Here is a 21128-nt window from a genome sequence, read left to right on the forward strand (position 1 = left end):
CTATTTTTTTTTTACAGGTAGAATAATAAATAGGTGTCCTCTTCTTACGCTCTCTTACATCTGAAATCATAGAAAAGTGGGTACGCATGTTATTCGCGATCAGAGATGATAAATGTATCGGGAACTTGTGTTTCCTTCTCGTGCCCATTAACAGTATTAAGAACTCCAACCCGCTCATGTAAATGTTTATTATTCTGTCAGTATTGTTGGAGACATTTAAGATCCAAGCACTACCATGATGTTTTCCAGCAGAAAAATGTAGCGGTGGTAAGAAAAATAAAAGGTAATGGATAAAAATAAATAAAAAAGACTGTGCCTTATGTGTGCTCCAAACCTGGGACTGATTTAACTTGCATTAAATCATATCGTCCCGGAGCAAAACATTTTGTTGCACTCAGATTAGTGCCGGTAACAGAAACTTGCTGGACCCCTTCACACTCCTAACAACACAAAGCAATGACCATGCAAATGGGAAATAAATGTGGGCATGAAAAACAGATTGCAATGACTTAAAAATGATTTTTATTTGTCTGGTTCATTTGCTGGATCATCAACGAAATGAAAACACAATATGTGCTGGCACAGATCTGATTACAAAGGAGAAAGAAAAACAAAATGTAAATGCTACAACTTCTATGAAATGAGTAAATGATTAACGACCTTAACCAAAGGAGACATACATAGAACCTGAAAATAACCATCAAATGCTTCATCCATTGCCAACCGAATAAATACAGATCTGGGTGACAAAGGGAAGAATTGCACAGAATGAAAATGTAGTGCTTAACTACCACAAACTACTCCTCACAAATGCATAAATACAAACATCCGCTACTTCTTTTAACAGCTCCTTGATTCATATTTCTAATTCATCATCTCACCATTGTGCTCGAATGCCATTCAGCAGTTCATTTTCACATTCGTAATGGAATCTCATTCAAACAATAAGTATTTAGAGGCAGTCAATGATATGGGAAAAAGGCAGCTGCTGTAGCGCAAGAAAGAAAGAAAAAACCCTCTAGTGATCATGATGTACCGGTAAGTCTTGCAGGCTAAAGTGTTTTTCTTTACAGCATGGCTATAAAGGTTAAAATAAAAACATATTGGTGAATACATTGCCCCTGTTGTGCATTAAAGGAGCCTCTAGACTCGATGTGGAAAAGAGGAGTTACAGTTGGGAGAGATCATTCATTAAGAGACCTAACGATTACATACCAGGGCGCATAAACAGCGAATCATAAATTAAAGAAACGAGACTCCAAATGACCTAAAAGATTTATTCATCCTTAGACACAAGGCTTGGGCAATTACTGTTTATAGTCATTCTCATACACAACTTCTCATCTCAGACATACATAAGCAGCAGGCTAGCTTATTTTCATCTTACAAAGTTCAATTTACAAATCAGTGTCAAAAGATTTAAAGTAATCAGCCTTCAGTATATATTAAATTAGCACTGATCATCTTTTCCCACACAGAGTTGTATCCAAGTAATTATAAACGTTGTAAAGCCCTACTTCATATTTCCAGTATTTATTCATTACTTTTTTTAATTCAAGATAAGCTCAGATAACATTTAATGTCATCACATGTTGAAAATGAGGAAGCGGATTGAGAGGAAAATGTCACATGAACGTGATTCTTCATCGAGCGTTCAAAGGCTGAAGGAAATTGTCCAGCAAAAACATGTCAAAAATAGTATAAAAAACATCCAGGTGTCTACAGCGGAAAGAGTTGGAATGGAGTGGAATGCAAGAACTATGAGGGGCCCCGGCAGTTTCTAGGGGTGCAAGTCCATCGCAAACCACAGTAGTAAGCACCCGTGCTGCCCACAAAGGAACCGCCTGCTATCGTTGGGTTGAGACAATCAGTCAAAATAGCCCCGAATGGAATGAGTGGTTAGTGTGTGTCCTACATTCATGAGAGCAGCGTTACCCGCGATTAATATTCTGCAGCGACCTACAATAAGAGCAGAAATCCACTTTGTCCCGGCAGACTGGAGAGAAAGTGAGCCCTGGAAGAATGGGTAGGAAAGACAGCGAAAAGAAAAGAAAGGGGCACAGACTACTCTGGCCCACAACACGGCTTTTGCGGGAAAAGGCAGTGTGATTGTCCCCTATTTTTTTTTTTTAAGTAAGAGTCACAAAAAAGGACTCGACGGGTTAGGTAAGGCAAGGCATGAGGAGACAGCGTGCAAGGTAAAGAGTTGCATTAGAGTTTACAATCTCAATTAGGGAGCCTCAAGCAGACGCTCTTAATCGAGACGCTACCGCCACCTAATTACTTGAACGAGTGGGCGCCCTTTCTCTTGGCATGTCAAATGCTGTCGATTGGATCGTTCTCCGTATCCAGGTTGATAGCTGGCCAAAAGCATCTCAAGTGCCTCGCCGAACAAAACAAAGCACAAGGGAGTCAAACTGGGAGTTAAGTTTCCTGAATTGTAACACCCATCCTGGGTATGTCTTTATTTGGGGGTGGCAAGCTTCTTGGGAGTTACTGGACGCTTTTGCCAAAAGTGACCAGGAATGGTGAACGCGTCGACACTCATGGACATCGTTTTTGACGGGATGGCGGTGAACTGCTTACGGTCAGAGCTGTACTTGTAAATGGACTCGACCATTTCCAGCGAGATGACCCGGGGGCCAATGCCAGTGAGCCGCGCCATCTCGTCAGTTTCGGGATTCATGGTATAAACTGCTCGGAACTGGCAGCTGGCGTCTCGGAAGAGGATGAGGAAGTGGTTGGCAGCGCTCTTCTCCATTTCCTGAAATGGGAGGAAACAATAGAGAGAGAGAAAAAAGCACAAAGTCTGAGCGGCCGTCAATGGAAACCGCACTCGCTCACAGGCGAGTCTTTGTTGGACTCTGGCACACGCTTACCTCTACAATCTTGTTTTTCTGTGGTTCATTGACCTTGCCAGCCAGGCAGCAGCGAGTGACGGCGTTATGGATGATGAACTTGTTGGACTTGAAGCTTGGTTCCTTGTAGAGCTTTGGTCCTGCAAACACACGGAATTTCAAATGTTCACCCAATAAAACTACGCTGACTGGATCCATTGTTCGCGTCTCCCTGTTTGGGGCACATCACCGACCCGTGTATTCTGGAATTGAGGCAGGAGAGGAAATCGTGGAGCCGTTTTCCCAGTCCCTCTCGCCGTTGTGAGCGCTCGTTCGTCTCGGCGACATTAGTCGGGAGGGAGAATGTGAACGGCTAGAGTGTAAAAATAAAAATGTATATATATATATAATTACAAGAAATGTTTTATGTCTCTTAACAAATCCTTGATACTTGTATTAGAACAAATACAAGACATTGTGGAGCTGAGTGTTACCTAGGAGACTTCCTGACAGTCAAGTGGCCAGAGTCATTTGCCACAGAGGACAGGTTCATTGTTGATTGGGAGTACACCTTGTTGAGTTTTGAGCCTATAAGAAGAAAGAAAAAACCATGAACTTATATAGCAATATAAAACATACAAGGGGAGGAAGAAGCCTCATGATGAGCAAAGCAAGTGGGGGGATCTGAACCATTTACCCATGAAACCTTTCACAGGGCTACGGGAAAGGAACGAGTCGTCTCTGAACACAGTCTTGGGTCTTTGCTTCTTGACACCACGGACTGTGGTGGGTTTCTGCCTCAGCACCTTGTCCAAGTCCTCCATAATCTTCAGCTGTTGTCTCCGCTCATACTCTTGTCTTGTGAAATCCCCTCTTCGCTGTGGAGTCCCCTCTAGCGATGTGGGATGAGATGCTGTAGGGGTGCCTGGGCTCTGAGGACTCTTACTGCCCCAGCCTTCGATGACCATCCACTGAGGTTTGCTACAAGTAAAGTACAGTAACGGATTAAACGTCAAATGCATGATTATAGACACTTTAAATCAAGTGTTGCATATCACATTTGTGATGGTGACAATTTATTTAATCCGTTAAAATGTAACACATAAATCAGTAAATTCTAATCGTCATTCGTTATGCGCTAACAGAAATCGTCCGTCTTGACGAACCCAAACAATTTGAATAATAGATCATGAGTACCGCCTTCATTTGAATATGAATGTAGGTTTAAAGAATAACCAATAGTCTCACTTTGATTCTTTTTCCTTTTCCTGCTCAAGCTTGCGTTGCTTCATCTCTTCTGCTCTCTTCCGCTGTTTCTCGAGCAAAGCTGCTCTTCTCTGCGCCATCTCATCCTCTGGCCTTTCCTTGTCGTCCTAATAATAAACACACAAAAAAGGGCAGGAATGTACTCATATCAGAAATGAACTTTTGTTTAGAGTGGCACGTACAATTAATAAATCAGTCTCTTACTTTGAAAAAGAAACCAACTCCTCCTTTCATCTCCGCATCTGCCCGGTCGCTCGCCGAGTCAGAGAAAGGGTCCAGCACTCCGTCGTCCTCTTCATCATCTCCCCGTAAAGCAGACAAGGAGATTTCTATCAGGCTGCTGCGCTTGCCATTCGTCATCCCTGCAGGGGTGTCACTCTCAACGGAGCACTCTGATGGGGCTCCAGAGCTGCAGCCCCCAGCTGCAAGTCTTTCCTTTATATTTGGAGGGGCATGCGAGGCCTCCAGGTCCATGCTAAAAACACTATGGTCGTCATTGAACTCTGACAGGGCATCATCTGCAGCAGGATAGGGAGTTGGTGCAGGAGATGTTACAGGGGCCATCGCTGGCGTGGGGACGGGGCTTGGTCCAGATGAGCGCAACTCATTTTGGCTATTAGAGTCACCAATGGAGAATGAGGGTGAGGTCTGGATTTGTGATTGCCAAGGACTTACACGACGAAGGTGGGGGATACGATCCACGCTTCGCGGTACATTGATGACCCTCGACAAGGCTGGAACTTTAACGTCAACGGGCCGATTGTGTCGGTGCTGTTTGGGGCTTTTAGGGGGCAGAGATTGAGCTCTTCGCTGGATGTGGGAAGATTTCGGAGGCGTCACGTGATCTGCGATCTTCCGAGAGGGAGAAGGGGAAGATGTAGTGGAAGTTAAATCCCTGCTGGATCCTCGAGACAGGCGTGCGGGGGTAAGCCCTGAGGTCGAGGCTTTAGGCCTGGCTGGAATGACCCAGGATTTGTTGGTAGCGACTGTTGCCTTCTTCTTTACCAGCTCATTTTGCTGTACAGTCAGCCGCTGCATGTCACTTTGCAGGGAGCTAAGCGCCGCAGTCAGCTTGGACACGGCGTTGTTATAATCTCCTAGTGGAGCTGTCATCTTTTCTTCAAGCGTCGCAGAGCCCTTCTCTACTGGTGCACCTTCCTTTTCTTTGGCATGACTGGCTTGATTATGGTGCTGAGGTCCTACTCTGACACGGCCCTCATCCTCAGCCGAGGGCCACTGTTGTGCCTCATCTTGCTCTTGACGCTCTTCCTCCTCCATTCGTGCCAGCCGCTCTTCCAATGTCAAGTGGGACAGGTCTTCTTCCGTGGAGGAGGTGCTGCCCTGGCCATTCTCGCCTTCCCCACTGCCTTCACCCTCACGCTGCCCCTTCTTAATTTGCAGAAATGCACTCTTGCCAAGTCTTTGCCGGTGCTTTGCAAAAATAACCTCAATGCGTTTCTTCTGGGCTTCAATAGCCTTGCGCTTTTCTTCAAGCCGGACCCCCAGCTCAGACACGTCATTAATGAGTTGTGGGCTCTTGTTGGGGCTTTCTTCGGCATTTTGGGAGCGCGTGGCCATCTGAGGAGAAGCAGGGCTACTAGCCTTAGGAGAATCTGTTACCTGCTTCTTTTTGCGTTCTGCAAAACTGGTCATCTTCACGCCACTGTCGGACACCTCTCGGCCATAGTCTCTAAAAAAGCTTGCGCCAGTGACTGGTGTGCCTGGAGATGACTGAGCCTTCGGCAGTTCTTCTGATGCATCCGAGTCCACACTGCCATCTCTCAAGACCGAGTCATCATCTCGCGAGCATTCAGAGTGGTTTCTGATGCGACTAATCTCCCTAGACTCTCCTGTAGGTCGGTACATCATTCCTGAGCGAGTAGGGGCAGAGTAACTGATGGGTGCCGAGTTAGGCACGTTATGTTTAGAACTCACAGTATCATCAGGGGAGTGGAGGTAGAAGCCATCAGGAGCACCGTCAGGGTGCAAACGAGGCTCCATCTTGTTCTCACTGTGGATGATTTGAAGAGCTTCTTCGATTGTGGGCAGTTCTCCACTTTCTCCCGCTGCAAGGCCATTCTCCTCTGCCAACTTTGGAATGTTGGGGGTCTGAGTGGACCAGGAAGCTCTGTGTGAACCGCTGGGGCGGGGAGGTTTGCTGAGTAAATGACTGAGGTCTTCAGGAGGGGTATAGGAGCCTCTGGTAACGTTTTGGAGTGTTGGATTGAGTTGATCTGAGCTCAAAGAGCGGGTTATCACAGGGTTGCCCATGACAACGTCCACATCGCTGTCCAGGCCAAATGGAATGCTGAAGGATACCGCCGACAAGGGGCGGCTACCGGATAAAACAGCGCAGTGAGTACACAGTAAGTTTAAAAGCGAGTTTAAATCTTATTTAATATGTGGGGTCCGACCTGTGAGATTTCTTGCTCCATGTCTTTCCAACTCCTTCTATATGAGACATTGAGGTAGACTGAGACAAAGATCCTGAGCACAACGGGAAACACACGCAGACACGTAAAGGCATGCACACCACACAAAGATGAGCAGAGCAACCAAGCAATGCACCAACAAATGTAAAACAAAATAGATGCAAAGAGTGCCTCGATAGAAAAAAAAAAAACTAAAGACAGTAATACCATGTTAACAACTAAGGCAAACGGGCACTGTGGGAAATGGCAAACCACACGGTAAAAAGACAGAAACGTATGACAAACCTTGTAGGTTGATGGAATAATGACAGAACAAATCCTTAAATCGTACCTGACATGGAGGAAGAGATGGGGAGGAATGGCTTCTTGAAGATAGAAGGGGATGTACTGTCAGGAAGAGAAACAACCTAAGCTCAAACTAGCTCAAAAAAGACAACGACCACCAAAGCAAAAATCGGAGTCCCCGTTTCCATACCTCCGGCTCGTTTGTGTCACCGGTGCTGATCCTTCTAAGAAAAAAAAACAAAGAAAACCCCAATATGCCATTATGATGCACATAAAACGCTACGATCACATTGGTTCACGAAATTGATGGCACTCACCTAATGTGCCTATCGGCTGAACAAATTCCGGCCTTCGTACTTCAAACCAGCAAAGCAGTTCTGCTAGGAAGCTGAGCAAGTTCAGCTAAAGAAAATCATTCAAAGCAGAAGAGCCATTACAAGGGCAGTACTCAATATTAAAAAAAAAATAAGGTGATTACACCATTTATATAGTTCCAGTCTGCCCACATGCATTTAACAGCAACATGTTTTTACTGCACCAAAAGAGACCGGGGCCGTGACGAAGGCAGTGTGATGGCAAATTAACAGCCCAATAAATTATATTTATGTTATCGCGAAAACCAAAAATACATTCCAGAACTTTCAGAAATACATCATTGTCAGAAGTCAGCTCCCGCTGTGTTGTTCCCGCAAACACTGCAAAAGTGTGGTTTATGGTATATGGTTTTCATTCAGTTTAATTTCATTTCATTAGACCAATAAGGAATATGTACAAGAATCTTCCTTTTATAGGGTGACAACACCATAAAGATTTGATTCATCATGCAAATACCTCCTCATTAGTGACATTTGGTGCAAACCTAGCCTGATCAGCAATAGGAATACAAGTACCTGAAGCTCCCGTGGTGTGTAAAGTATGTCCTCCAGTGCCAGGTGACAGCAGCTCTTCAGACAGCTGTCACAGAACTCCCGGATAAACTGCAAGTTATAAAGGCTGTCTGCTGCAGACGAGGTCTCCTTCATACAGACATCTTACAAAGAGAGGAAACGACGCGTTACACAGACAGTAAGCAGTTGCAAGTCGTTCGTTGCGGCGATGCCTGTTGGTACCTTCAAGTCTTAGCAAGCCAGGACAGTAGTAGTGTATGACTGCAGCAATGGCACAGCCACTGGAGAGGTCTTTGACTTCATTCACCACTGGAAATATGGGCTTTAGTTTGGATTGAACTTTATCCTTCCTGTAGCGGAGCTAAAACAAAAAACAAGGAAACCAAGTAGTGAAGTGTGTGGTAATGTTGAAACATTAAATATGCATGTGAGACTAATTATTTGTCCAATCCATCGTGAACGTCAGTGTTTGACAAATGTGGTTAGATGATATCCAAATACAAGCAAAAGTCATGCTAGGCGAAAGGGGAGGGACTTCATAGGAAAAGAGGAAAGATGTGATCAAGGGGAAAGAAGTGAGGCAGAAAAAAGAGAAAGAGATCTAACAGGTTAAACTACTGCATAAAGATAAACAACCCAGTATCAACTGGGAGACAGCCATTTCTGTGAGCCATCACAGCCAATCACACAGAAACACGCACTCCTGCTGCACAGAGGACCTGGGGAACCGGTTCCACCTGGCGGGTTAAAGGCCTTCTCAGGTACCGATTGTGATTCATGCACGACAAAGCCTTGCGTGCCTCTGTCTTGTCCCACCCGATCACGATTACACTATGGACGTGCAATTTAAAGCAAACCAGGATGTGATGCACACGAGCATTCCCCACACCTCATCAGATTATTGCTGCTGAATTAAGGACACTTGAGGAGTGGAGGAACGGGGGGGGGGGGGGCAGAGGAAAGGAGGGAACTTACAGGGACTAGTTTCCAGTACCAACGAGTAGGACACTGTTGGAAAGGACAAGGGACAGGAAATAGAAAAAGAGAGGGAAATGCAAAACAGGAGCACAAGGAGCGCTATTAATCCTAGAGTGGAAGAACTAGACAGTTATGAGAAAGGTTTGAAATGTCAAGACAAATAAATGAGGCTAACGTTGCTTTTATTGTGTCAAACAGTACTGGCTTCATTTGAGAATAAATGGCAAAAAGAAAAGTGCTGCAGAACTAAAACCACAAGCTTAATAATTAGCACTTCGGGTGAGGTAGAGAGCGCTTGATCCTCTCCAGCAGGGGTCGGCAACCTAAGACATGCGTGTCATGCCTGGCACGGGAGGGTATTTATGTTGGCACACGGGGGGGCATTTATTTTGGCACGCGGAGAGGCAGACATTTTTGTATTTTATTGTATTTAACGCCTCACAAGAAATGGCGCACACTGGCCTACGCAATACTGATTTATAGATGTGCACTATTATATAACGATCAACTAAGCCACTTGGTAGTTCAGTTAACACGTTTAAATACTTCAAAGAAAACCCGTAAAAACAGATCCTTTACAAGTGATTTTATTAGAGAAGTAAGTGTTGGCACTCTGGACTTGAGTATATTGCAAAGTGGCACGCGTCATGAAAAAGGTTTCCGCCCCCTGCTCTGTGTTTAGACGTTGCATTACAAGAGATAGACCTACAAAGGAAGCGCGATGAGATACTCACAGAAGGTTGAACATCTTGGGGCTCTGCAGCAGCCTGAGGCGCGTCATTCCCGGCACCTTCACATCGTTCTCTCAACTTGTGGTTTAACTGAAATCAGGCCAAGAAAGAAGAAAAACATCGTCAGAAGCCACAAATTAAAGATCTGCAGTGCAGTTTTAGGACAGAGTTGATTATAGAATTGTTACATCCCAAACAAACACTGGACCACCAGCAAGAGAGCTCATGGAAATATTAGCAAAGCTGAACAAGCGAGTCGTTCCTGACTGGACGCCATGGATGTGTGCGATTGACACAAACTTTCGTTTGCGCTTCGGCTTTCTCCTTACCGCGTCAACCCAACGAAGCAGAGCATCCTCCCAGTTGGAGGCGTCGCCCAGTAGCTCAGCAGAACCACGCGACTTCACCGTCGCCACCGTCTCTGCGGCCCCAACAGCCATCAGGGCATCGATCAGTGCCAGGTGAGCACTCTGCACCAATCACATGAGAGAGAGACAAAAAAAATAAAACGGTCAGAGGCGCAACAAGTCACACAGACGATCAGAGCGCTCGGACAGCGTCAATTAATTACATCATGGCATTACCATGATGCTGGGGGGGGGGGTATTTGGCTAACAGGGACCACCTGCAACTGATGAAAGGCTGTTACCAACTGCAGCCTCTAGAGGTCATCAAATGCCTGCCGTGAATCAGCAGAGAGGCCAACCGAAGCCTTCTCAGCAGCACAAACACAGCAGAAGGTGTGGGTGAACTTTGGACTTGTGTTTGTACAATCATTAAAGAGGGAATGGACTTGAAATATGATAACATATTTGTACCAGGACTCCCCTGCTGCTTTACCTTTATTTGCCTACTCTCCAGCGGGCTTCCCGCCCCTCCTGCACATTATAATACTGCGGTCTGACTCACGCGTAACAGAGTACAGGATGAAGTGAGGCGTCACCGGGAAGCCCAACGATGATACACAATCTCTGGTAAGAAACAGACGCTCCATATCCTTATATATACACACACACACACACACGTCTGTTCTCCAAACAATGTATTTAATATACAATCCACTTCAGAGACCGTCTACAGAGCCAACGATTAAAACATCGTCACTCTCACGTGCACATTTTATGCATTCGTAAGTACTTGTATCCAACAACCGTGGTATATTTGCTTGCACTTGCGAATCCACCGGAGAGCCCTTCTCATTGCTGGAGCCCATTAAAATGCACCCAACATTATCAGCTCAGTCAAAAAAGAGCACCTTAATACTATTAACCTGTTAGCTCATTAGAGGTTGTTTACAGTTTGTGCCACAGGGCAGCAACACACAGAGCTTTAAATGTCTCAACGCCATATTCTTTTTGCAAATGATTCAGGTGTTTTACAATCCCAATGGCATTTCTTCATCCAAACAACCAACTTCATAAATGCCATGTTTTATTTGGTCCAGTCATTTCTTGTATTGGTCTTCTTGAATCAGAGCAGCTGGTCGATAAAGTTCTTTCATCTTTTAGGAATCCCCAATGAGACTGATCAACGTGCCTCTATGTTGGAGGAGCAGAAAGATAAAGGTTCAAAATTAAAATAAATAATAAAAAAAGAAAACATTAGCAAGTTATCAAAGGAAGGAAGGTACTGGGTTCGAATCCCATCTGTGCGGAGTTTGTATGTTCTCCCCGTGTCCGAGTGGGTTTTCTCCAGGTTCTCTGGTTTCCTCCCGCCTCCAAAAACATGCAATTTAGGTGAATTGTTTCCTCCAAATTGTCCATAGTCAATGGTCGCCTCTGTGTGGCGACCATTAACTACTGTCATGGTGCGAAAGGATACAACACTCGGTGTCTGGAAAAATGCGAGCAAATGAAAAAGGAGGAAGGACAGAATAAACACGTCGTATAGACGTTGATTACAGGAGAGAGTGGAATGAAAATGATGAAGAAAAAAAAAAGCAGAATGAAAGGGGAAGATGGCGACTCCACGTAGCGGCCCCCGGAGAGCTTGGTAAGCCAAATCACAAGTCTCACTAATGAGAAGGGATCGAGGAGCAACTCATGAACACTCGACTCCGGACCTGCCAAATCACCATGACAACCTACCAGCCGACCCACAATGCATCTCAACATAAGCCTGACCACAGCAATGCTCCCTGCACTGGCTTTTATTTTTAGCTGGGAAACATCCAGCACCCCTCAAGCAGATGTAAAAAACAAAAAAAACATTAAACCCGTCTTAAACGACATTTTCTGGAAGATCTTGCTTTGCGCTATAATTCAAAGACACGTTGACATTCATTAAATGAGGGGAAATCTGATTATGCCTGAAATGTGACTTAATCCCATCCCGCCCCTACGGAAGGGGAGACAGACAGGGTGAGATTAGGCAAGTCTGGGCCCCAGCTGGGCTCCCACAGTACATTCGAACAATTATATTAGCATGAACTGTCCAGAATAGTTTTACATTAAACTCATTCAATATACGGTAAATCAGTCATCCCACGTCAGCTTTTCTTTAGTCAGCAAATCCCAAAAGTGAGCAAAGGGTATAAAATGATGGCCACCGTTTCTGATGGTCTGTCACCTCTATTTTTAACTCAGCTGCTGACCAGAAACCTGCCAGCACAGCAGCACGATTTAAGACAAAGTGTCAGGGCTGATCTAAAATCAGCAGGGGGCCAGGAAGAGGGTTCGTTCAATTACGGCTACATGCCTTGTTTTGGATGGATGGATGGCTTGTTTCGTGCCCTGCGATAAGCTGGCGTCTCACCTGTGGCCAGCTCTAGCAGACCCGTTACCAGCAAAGCGGATAAAAGTGACGGTCGATGAGGCAATCGCCTCATCTACGAGAAAATGGATGGATGGACTGACTCGATTTCTCACTATCAGCATTCTTTTTTTCTTTTTTTCTAGTATATAAAATATGTTCAAGAGTATGAAATGGACAATTGTGCTCATGCTCTATTGTCTAAAGCAACAATAACTTTAAAAAAAAGAGAACAGTTTATTGTTAATGTTGTGAAAAACCAGACAAATAGTGAGTCAGTGGTCATTTCTGGTATTCACTCAAGGATGATGAGATTCAGTCTGCATGGCAGATTATCTCTAATCTGGGTTGGGCCGTTACTAGAGCAACAATTAGCAGCAGGATGGACACACACACACACACACACACAGACATTACATAGTAGATGAAGCAAAGGATGCATCTATAAAGCATCTCTTTAAGAATAATCTGGCTGGCCTGTAGGTAAATTACAGAGGCATCATCATTCACGCTGTACACACTCAATGTAAGGCCAACGTAAAGACACCAATGGCACAAGTGGTGACGTCAATAGAGTTTATATAGTTAAAATATAACTAGAAAAGCACTCAGAGGGCACAGACCTCTGTCAAGAAGCTCATTGTTCTCGGTATCTTTATACACCAACCATGAAAAGTAAAAGTGAATCAGAGTTTTTAACTGGTTTTTAATGTTAAAATGTAATAAGATTCTTTCCTGACCTCATTCTGGATCAGATCCAGAAGACATTTTGCATGATAGGTCATATCGGACCCCTTTAGGACTGTGATTTTTGGTGGGTGAATTAATGCATATTCTACAAGATATGATTAGTAAATCGGCACATCTGGATTTTTTTTTATTGGGTATCCAGATCGCTCCCAAATTTCATGGGATCTAAATTAGACAAAGACCCATCTTCAGATTTTATTTCATTAAGATCCATCCAGCAGTTTTTCCACAATCCTGCTAACAAACAAACGCCGTCAAAAACACAAGCTCCTTGGCAGAGGTAAAAAAAAAATACCCTCTCTCTTATTTTGCGAGCCTATATTCTTGAATTATGCCATTTTACTCCTTATTGCCTCATATAGAAGAATGTATGCAATATGGCTGTCCCAGACCACACCGTTTACACAAGTGAAATGCTTCTGAAATGTCTACCGGTAGGTCTACCAGAAACAACAGAAAATACTTATTCTTGTGGCAATGCAAAGTGTGTTGGAGATACTGATTAGTGTCACAAATTCACCCATCTAAGTAGTTTTTTTGCCCTACTTAGATGATAGCAAAGGGTGTAGTAAAATAAAAGCAGGTCATTGGTGCTCAGTCCTGAAAATGGTGCAGCAACCAAACCCAGCGCCAGCATCTTTGTGGGTTAGAATAAACCCACATCTCTGGATTAATACATGAGCCAAACGCCACAAGTCCACACACTATGCAACGAACAGTCAGAATGTGTGTGGTGCATCAACAACAACGTGAATGCTCATCCAGTGCATGGGTTAGCAGATTCTGGTCACAGTGTTAATTTGTATAACTCAACACATTTTTATGCAAATGAACTCTTATTCCTTTGTTTGACACAGATATGTGAGGCTTTATCGTGCAGCAGCACTGCAGCGGATTGCTGCTGCTCCAAAGCCGTTTAGACCCACATTGATGCCCCCGTCCTCCTAATGCCGCTGCAGCATGACCCACTTTCCCTTTGCTTGCCACACTGTAGCTACAGTGGAGGCAAAGCACCTTGGAGCAAAAAGCAAATCAAGTTCTTGTGCGCAAAAGCAATAAAATTAAAAAAAAGCATGCAGTGAAGAGCAACAGCCAAAATGAGAGTTTAACAATTAAGATTTAAAACTAAGATGTTGGGATGCAGCTTGGAGGCATCGACCGAGCCCGAGAGGCCTAAAACCAGATAACCCCACGTGTATGACATCTAATGCATCGCTATGCCGTTCTTGTGCCTGATTTGAAAATGGTTGGCACTCAATGAGTTAAAGATAGGAGCGGCGGTGTGGATGTAGGAAGACAGGCCCACAGGCGGAGCTTCATTCTGAGGAACTGACATTCTGTGCAAGGGTGAGCTTGAATGCGACATTGCAGAAAGCGTAACATTGAAAAAGCAAAATATTTTCTAAATGACTGAAATTTTGGGGGGAATTTTGCTGAAATATCTTCTGAAATTAAGTTAAGATTCTGACCTCAGGAAGCAAAGTTACCACAAGTAGAACACAGAAATAATGAGAAGGGGGAAGGAAATTCCCTTCTGAAAGGATCCTTCTCCGCTCAGAGCTTTCTCCCTCGGCCGACAGCCTCGCATTACAAAACAACAAGTCTGCCAGGTTCCAAAGCACAACTTAAGAAGTAACTACATTTATTTTATCGCCCTATCCGTGCAGAGTTTGTATGCTCTCCTCGCGTCCGCGTGGATTTTCTCCGGGTTCCTCCCATCAGTCAGCATCATAACAACAACTAAAGCACCTGTGGTGCCGCACCTGCTCCTGTAACCCATAGAAAGCCTGCGTACGCGTCCTAGGAGACTCCCAGCTCACCTTCCAGAAACAGCCAGTGTGTGTGTGTATATATATATATTTGAGAATATTCGTCATTGTCCACACATTCTCCGGAGTGAGTACTGTATTTAGATGTCCTGTGTGCGTTAGAGAGCGAGAGAGAGGCTAAGAGGATAAACCGGTTTCTCTGGGTTGTACTCTGAGTATTTTCTCTACGGGGTATTTGAGTTTCACCAGAGCCGTTTAAGTCATTGATCTACAAATTGCATGCACCAACTATTGCGTCTAGGCCATCCATCTTTGTCCCTATCCTTGAATTAAAGAAGCAAAGCCTAGTGGAGAGGCCCTCGCCCAAGCAGCTGGATCCACTCATCCTCTTGGATCACTGAGGGCCACGGGGGGGAGGGGCAGATTTGAAAAACAGGATTTTTTTTTTTTATGTCCCTTAATCCCTTGAAACAGAGCAAAACATTTAATAAAAAAAGGACATACCTACATCAACAAACAGAACCCCTTCAACCCAGTCTGATTCTCCTTGAGGCCACTGCCGACAAATCCCAGACAGGGGAGAGCTCATCACCAATGTTCATAACATTCACACAAACACGCCATCATATTACCATTTTGATGGGTTTATGCCGAAGCTCTGCATCAGTCACCGGTACATCCTGATCAACATAGATTTCGCCCCTCTGAGTCAGGCGCTCCACCAGGGCCGCATTATCTTTGGGATGTTCCTCGGACTCGCCGCCTCCCTGTAGAGAGCTGTAAGTGCGGCAATAAATCTCCGAGGACTGCAGGAGACGCGTGACTGGTGGCTTCAGATGCTCTTGCTCATACTGGTCACAGTAGAAGGGGTCTCGGAGCTCTGCAGGGACATTCTCTACCAAGAAAACAAAACACACAGACACAAGTTAGACATGTTCCTGGAGCACTGCTACTTCTGCGGAGTCGATCGCAAAACCGTTAACAATAAGGGGGGGAGGTAGGTGTACTTTCTGAAGAAGGCAATGTTCCGAATGTGGGAGGAAGTTCCCTCGCTGGAAACATGTTTTCATTTTGGTCATGCTCTGCCAAAGTCGGCTTGGAAACCTTCGCTCTGTCAGATTTGGTAACGGATTATCGAAGCTCGGTGAAGACGTCAGTGCTGTAGTCACGTTAGAACAGAACAAGTGGGGCACGATGAGCTCAGAGGTCGACGCCTGCGGATTACAAAGATGCTCAGCCACTCGTTCGTCTCTACCCTTTTGCAAACCCGTTTGATGTCATAATTGCAGCATTAACTCGGCGGAGGCTAACATTCGCATGCACCTTGTGACCCTGTGTTTACTTTGCCTTTTCAAGTCGTAGGAAGCTGGTGAATAATTTTATACATGTTTTGGCGACGGTGTATGCTACTTTCCTCAGATAAAAAAAACAACAACAACCTTTGTGTGTGTCTCTTACTAAACTTATGCCTGGGATCCTTTTCTTGCCTCGACCCAGCGCTCCTTGAACTTCAACTGACGACCTGACATATCTTTCAGAATTTATCTGATCTTACTTCCCTCATTTATGGCAGGTCGTCCTGGCACTGAAGCAGTAACATATCTCCCGGGAGGTGTTACAGCGCTATCTCCATGCTGGACCATACCATAATGTGTTTAGTAGAACGCTGTGCTTTATTGACGCAGATCGTAATGGGACCCCTGACTTTCTAACAGTCAACTCAACTCTCTGCTCATCGGTCCATGAAACATTCTGCCCCAGACTCTTAAGGCCGTGCAACCATTGATGCTATTTTTTGTCCACCTTCTTTGGATGATCTAAATCATGAGCTTAGACTTTTATTGAGGTTGATTGAGGCCTGCTTCTCCTCGAATGTTTTCCTTGGATTTCTCGTAACTTCTTGAACGAGCTTTTGCAGTGGTCTTGGAAGATTTGAAAGTTTGGCCACTTCTGGGATTGTTCAAAGTCCTAGAGTCTTAGAAGCAGGTTTGTCCGTGTTTTCAGTCATCGTCTTTGATTTTTGTCTGCTATTGGTGACATTTGACTTTGTTTTACATTCAATTCTGTTTGAGGATTCAACAAAATGTATTCATAGAGGCATACAAAAACAGAAAAACAATCAGAAGCTGGCACAATAAATATTTCACAAATGTTTTTCTGCATCGAAACCAAACAAACAGTTTAAAAGGGCCTTGGGGCGGGGGGGCGCAGAGAAAGGGGAACCCTATACATGTCTACTTCTTGCCTAAGGGTTATTTCCAGGGTGGTGGCACTGCATTTTATCATTATAGACTCATGTAATGGAGCCACTGAACAATACACCCAGATCCAAGAGATTTTCACAACGCACTCTTTTCAGTCTCTCATTCCATCACGACTTCGGTCGCACAACGTTGTCGGTCTTAGCACATGGTCCAGTTTGCTATAAATGTACGCCTGTGTGCGAATCTACAAATGCTCTCTTTAGCACTACAAACACAGACACGAGAACCAAAAAATGTGCACCTCGATTTTAAAAAGGGAAGAGAAGCCTTTTCCACGATAACATGTCTTTAACAAGTTCCCAGAAGGCAAAGCAGGATGCAAACGCTTTGAACTCGGTAAGATCAGGGAGATCGATACGAGAATCATTTCCCTATGGAGGTGGACGGGATATGAAGAGTTTGTGTGTTACATACACCACGGTAAATCTACAGCGCAACTATACCAGAACCAGAAGGAACGTGATGCCTCCATTGCTCCCGACATCATAGACCTCCTGAGTAATATTTAGATTGCAAAACAACGTTTGTGGGTTTGTAGAAATTAGTGCAACAACCCATCAGTCGCTGTCACAGTTCAAAGGGTCGGTGCTTATCTACGAGTTGGAGACTGCTTTTCAGAAAAGGGCCAAGCAAGCATTTGTTGGTGCTTAAGCCATATATTCAAGGGTCCCTGTTGACCCCGACTGCTTCCACCCTCAGGTAGGAGGAAATCAAACTGCTTTTCTCAACAGTCGTGTCACATTATTATCGTCGTCGCCACTGAAAACGTAAGAGAAGTCACAAACCCATTTCATTTGCGAGCGGATTTGGACAATATTTATTTGCGTAAAATGGATTATGCTACCAAAACCTAAGATGGGATGCATGTATGACCCTGCACTGTTTTCACCGTCATGTCACAGGCAGTCATCAACAGATGCAGGAAAACAAAATGCGCAAAAACAAAGTGACTGGAATCCTTAATGACTTGAAGCAAGGCCTTGGTTTTTTTTTTTTAACAAAGACCCGCCCCTTCTCGTTTTACTTTGAAGTGGAGCAATCGGTATTGGATTTCGTAAATGTTTTCAGTCACTGAACAGAAGTGCTTTGCTATTAATAACAGCATCTTGTAAAACCTGATGGACTGTACAATCAGAACAGTCAGGAATGGCACGCGATTAATTACGACACAGAGACGCAGAAGTGCAACATCCCCGAGAGCTCACACACACGTCCAATCAAAAATATTTGGTGATCATTTTCTGTCTTACCCTGTGCTTCCAAATAATATTTTACAACATACGAAAAACTAGGAATATATATATATATATACACACATGCATATATATACATACACACACACACATATATATATAGTCGCTGCTTCCAAATTCTAAAAACTGAGCTATATACATCCTCATAATTGGAGGTGTCCTCGAGTCTCCTGACAGAAACCTATATATAAATAAAATTAATTATATTACTACTATAATCATTTAATCATTATGTGATCATCATTATTGGAATTTTCATCAGTAGTAGTTGTATTAGTATGTACCGGTAGTGAAAAGGAACAAAAAACCTGGAGCCCTCTTCCCTACACATCCTACCTACCAGCGCTGTGTATTCTGCAACCCATCACAGACAGCACTCCGACATAAGAACAGCAACTTTAAATAGCATTAAAGGGCTAGTGCCACACAATAATAATGGTGCAAATGACTTGTCTTGTAAAGTATGAAATTACCTTAAAACCTTTAAATCGTACAGTTGTATGTAATGGAGTTACAGTATACCAAGTGGACTTACTACCGTTTGAGTCAACACTAGATACAAACATCCTCCTCAGGTCCTTGTCCCTTATTTATTCAACTGTTGCAATTTTATGATTTATTCATTTATTGTACTACGCACACTTTTGTTTACCGGACTCACTGTTATGGTGGTAAAACGTGAATGCTGGCTCTAGTTTTTTGTCTTAAAGGCGACGAGGAAATAACTGCTGCTGATCTTTAAGCATTTTCAGATTTTGACACCATTTCAGTCTTACAGTTCAAACTACACATTACTGCAATAATTTCTTCACACGTGGACGAACACAGAGAGGAAAATATCATAGAACACACAGGTACGATGGTCCAAGACTGTAAGAACCATTTGCATCATCACGGTCACACATGGAACACATTTAAGGTCATGTGTAAGACGAGTGTTCTTTTTTTCTTTACATGTTGGACTTGCCATTTTCCTGTGTAAATAACGCCCTGAGATGTGTACAATGTACGCCCACGAGAAAGTCCATTTTGCACTATTTACTCAGATTAAAAAGGTCATCCATTGTTATCACTAGGTTAACTGACCCAGAAGAGCTTCTGCTCCTGCTGCGCTCTCTGTTGTTCTACCCCCCCCCCCCCCCCCATCTGAGTTTTTGCGAAGGGATTTAATGGCATCATCTCGATACGCAGGACTCTGCATATCAAGGCAAACTATGACCAAACCTATAGCACTATTCCCCACACAACCAGAGACCTCTTATTCCTTTAGCTTTCATATGAAGTGTGACTTTGACCAGAGGAGGCAACGATTACAAAGAACACAGAATCTTATGTTTTGTCCCGGCACCTAAGGCCAGCCAAGGATTGTGTAAAACACAAACGCGAGCCATGATGTTTAAAAAGGAAAAAACTGAGTTCAATCCATACCTTTGATTGTCTGAATTAATTATTAGTTTTAGTGAGTAACCAAGATTACTGGAAAAACAGTAATCAGCACAAATATATATACAGTATACACAAGACAATGTGTAGACCTATTGTTATTTTTATTTATTTTTAAACAAGGATGTTCCTTTAAACATGGTCTTTTCTTTGTGAAGCCTTATCCAGAGAGCCAAAGATAAACGATGAGCTCAGCATCCCGGTTGGAGCCATTCTGACCATTTCGTATCAACATGTCATTTTCTTATCGGATTGGCGTGTTTTCCCATCTTCCGGGACAGAGATGACATTACAGTGGATTAATAAATCCGATTAGGAATTGCGGAAGAAGGCGGCGTTCACACTTTTTACTGGATGGGGGGGGGGGGGAACGACTCGAAGGACGGCCCTGGAAGTCACCACCTATGCAGCGTATTCCATGCCTTTGTAATCGGATTAAAAAACACATCCTGGAAGTCTGGCGGCTGGGAAATAGGACGAAAATCGGTTCGGCTCTCCAGGCCTGGGGAGGAGGCCCGTTCCTCTGGCACACGCACGCATAGAAACTGCACACGCACGCATAGAGGGAGAACAAATGACATGTGTCAAAAAAAACAAAAACACAACGCAAACCGTGTGTGGTCCCCTTTCCTATGCTACCCTTTGTGGAGCGAATCGCTGAGCTACACGCACACTCACGCACGCACACGCACGCACTCCCGGCTACGTTGCCGAACAGGATATAAACATATTGCGGACAGATAGAAAACGTCCGGTCCAGATAACGTCATGGATCACGAACCGGAACCTGGAACCTACCTGCGCTGCCGTAGGACTTCGCCAACAGCCAACCGACACTTGCGCATATTTTAGCTTTGGTGCGGTCATACAAATCCAAAGGCTTTATGTCTGGGAGCGCAAAAGTCCTCTTCATGCTGGGGGAGTCCACCATAGCGCGTCTGCGCAAAAAGGAACGGAGTGGCTACACGCTATAATAGGCTACTATTCCACAAGAGCGCTGGGGATGGGAAGACGGGTTCGTTGGGAGAAAACAGCCAATCCGAAGCCGCTTCCAAGTGTTCCGAGGACCTTTTCTATGCGCCGTCCTTGTTAAATTGCGCGTGGAGATCCCCCAGAAGCGCCGCGCCGCCGGCCGCTACGCAGAAACGCAGTATTCCCCTTGTTGTTGCGCTTCCTCGTCCGCATTGCTGTTGACTGTGCGCAGCTCCATTGAGAATCCCAACGATGACTGACTTCCAAGGTGCCCCACACGGCTATGACGCGCTCAGCCCGTCGTCCAATAAGACACGGAGTTTGCGCTATGAGGGCGGGATCAGGATGTGTCATCCAAGACAGCAGGTAGGGAGGGGCGTGGTCTGTGTGTGTGTGACTCGCGCTACAGGTTTATCTGCTACAAAGAGGTGATTGTTATCTAAAGATCAATCCAGTAACACAACAAACAAAAGACAGTAAATGCTTTATAAATAAGGTGAAAATGAGAAT

General features: G+C 44.4%; 1 protein-coding gene across 1 annotated transcript; it reads right to left on the minus strand.

Moving 5' to 3' along the window:
• Positions 1-510: 510 nt before the first annotated feature.
• camsap3 (calmodulin regulated spectrin-associated protein family, member 3) lies at positions 511-20577 on the minus strand. Its single transcript, XM_068750487.1, has 18 exons — positions 20445-20577; positions 15319-15581; positions 9746-9886; positions 9420-9506; positions 8683-8715; positions 7930-8068; positions 7711-7850; positions 7138-7222; positions 7011-7044; positions 6867-6922; positions 6518-6590; positions 4308-6438; positions 4086-4210; positions 3535-3818; positions 3332-3425; positions 3092-3210; positions 2880-2998; positions 511-2764 (listed from the first exon to the last, which is right to left on the minus strand). The coding sequence occupies exons 1-18, from the start codon at positions 20575-20577 to the stop codon at positions 2465-2467; spliced, it is 4356 nt and encodes a 1451-aa protein (XP_068606588.1). The 3' UTR covers positions 511-2464.
• Between the last annotated feature and the right edge of the window lie 551 nt (positions 20578-21128).

Source organism: Brachionichthys hirsutus, chromosome 16 (assembly GCF_040956055.1).
Source record: "Brachionichthys hirsutus isolate HB-005 chromosome 16, CSIRO-AGI_Bhir_v1, whole genome shotgun sequence".
Taxonomy (NCBI): domain Eukaryota; kingdom Metazoa; phylum Chordata; class Actinopteri; order Lophiiformes; family Brachionichthyidae; genus Brachionichthys; species Brachionichthys hirsutus.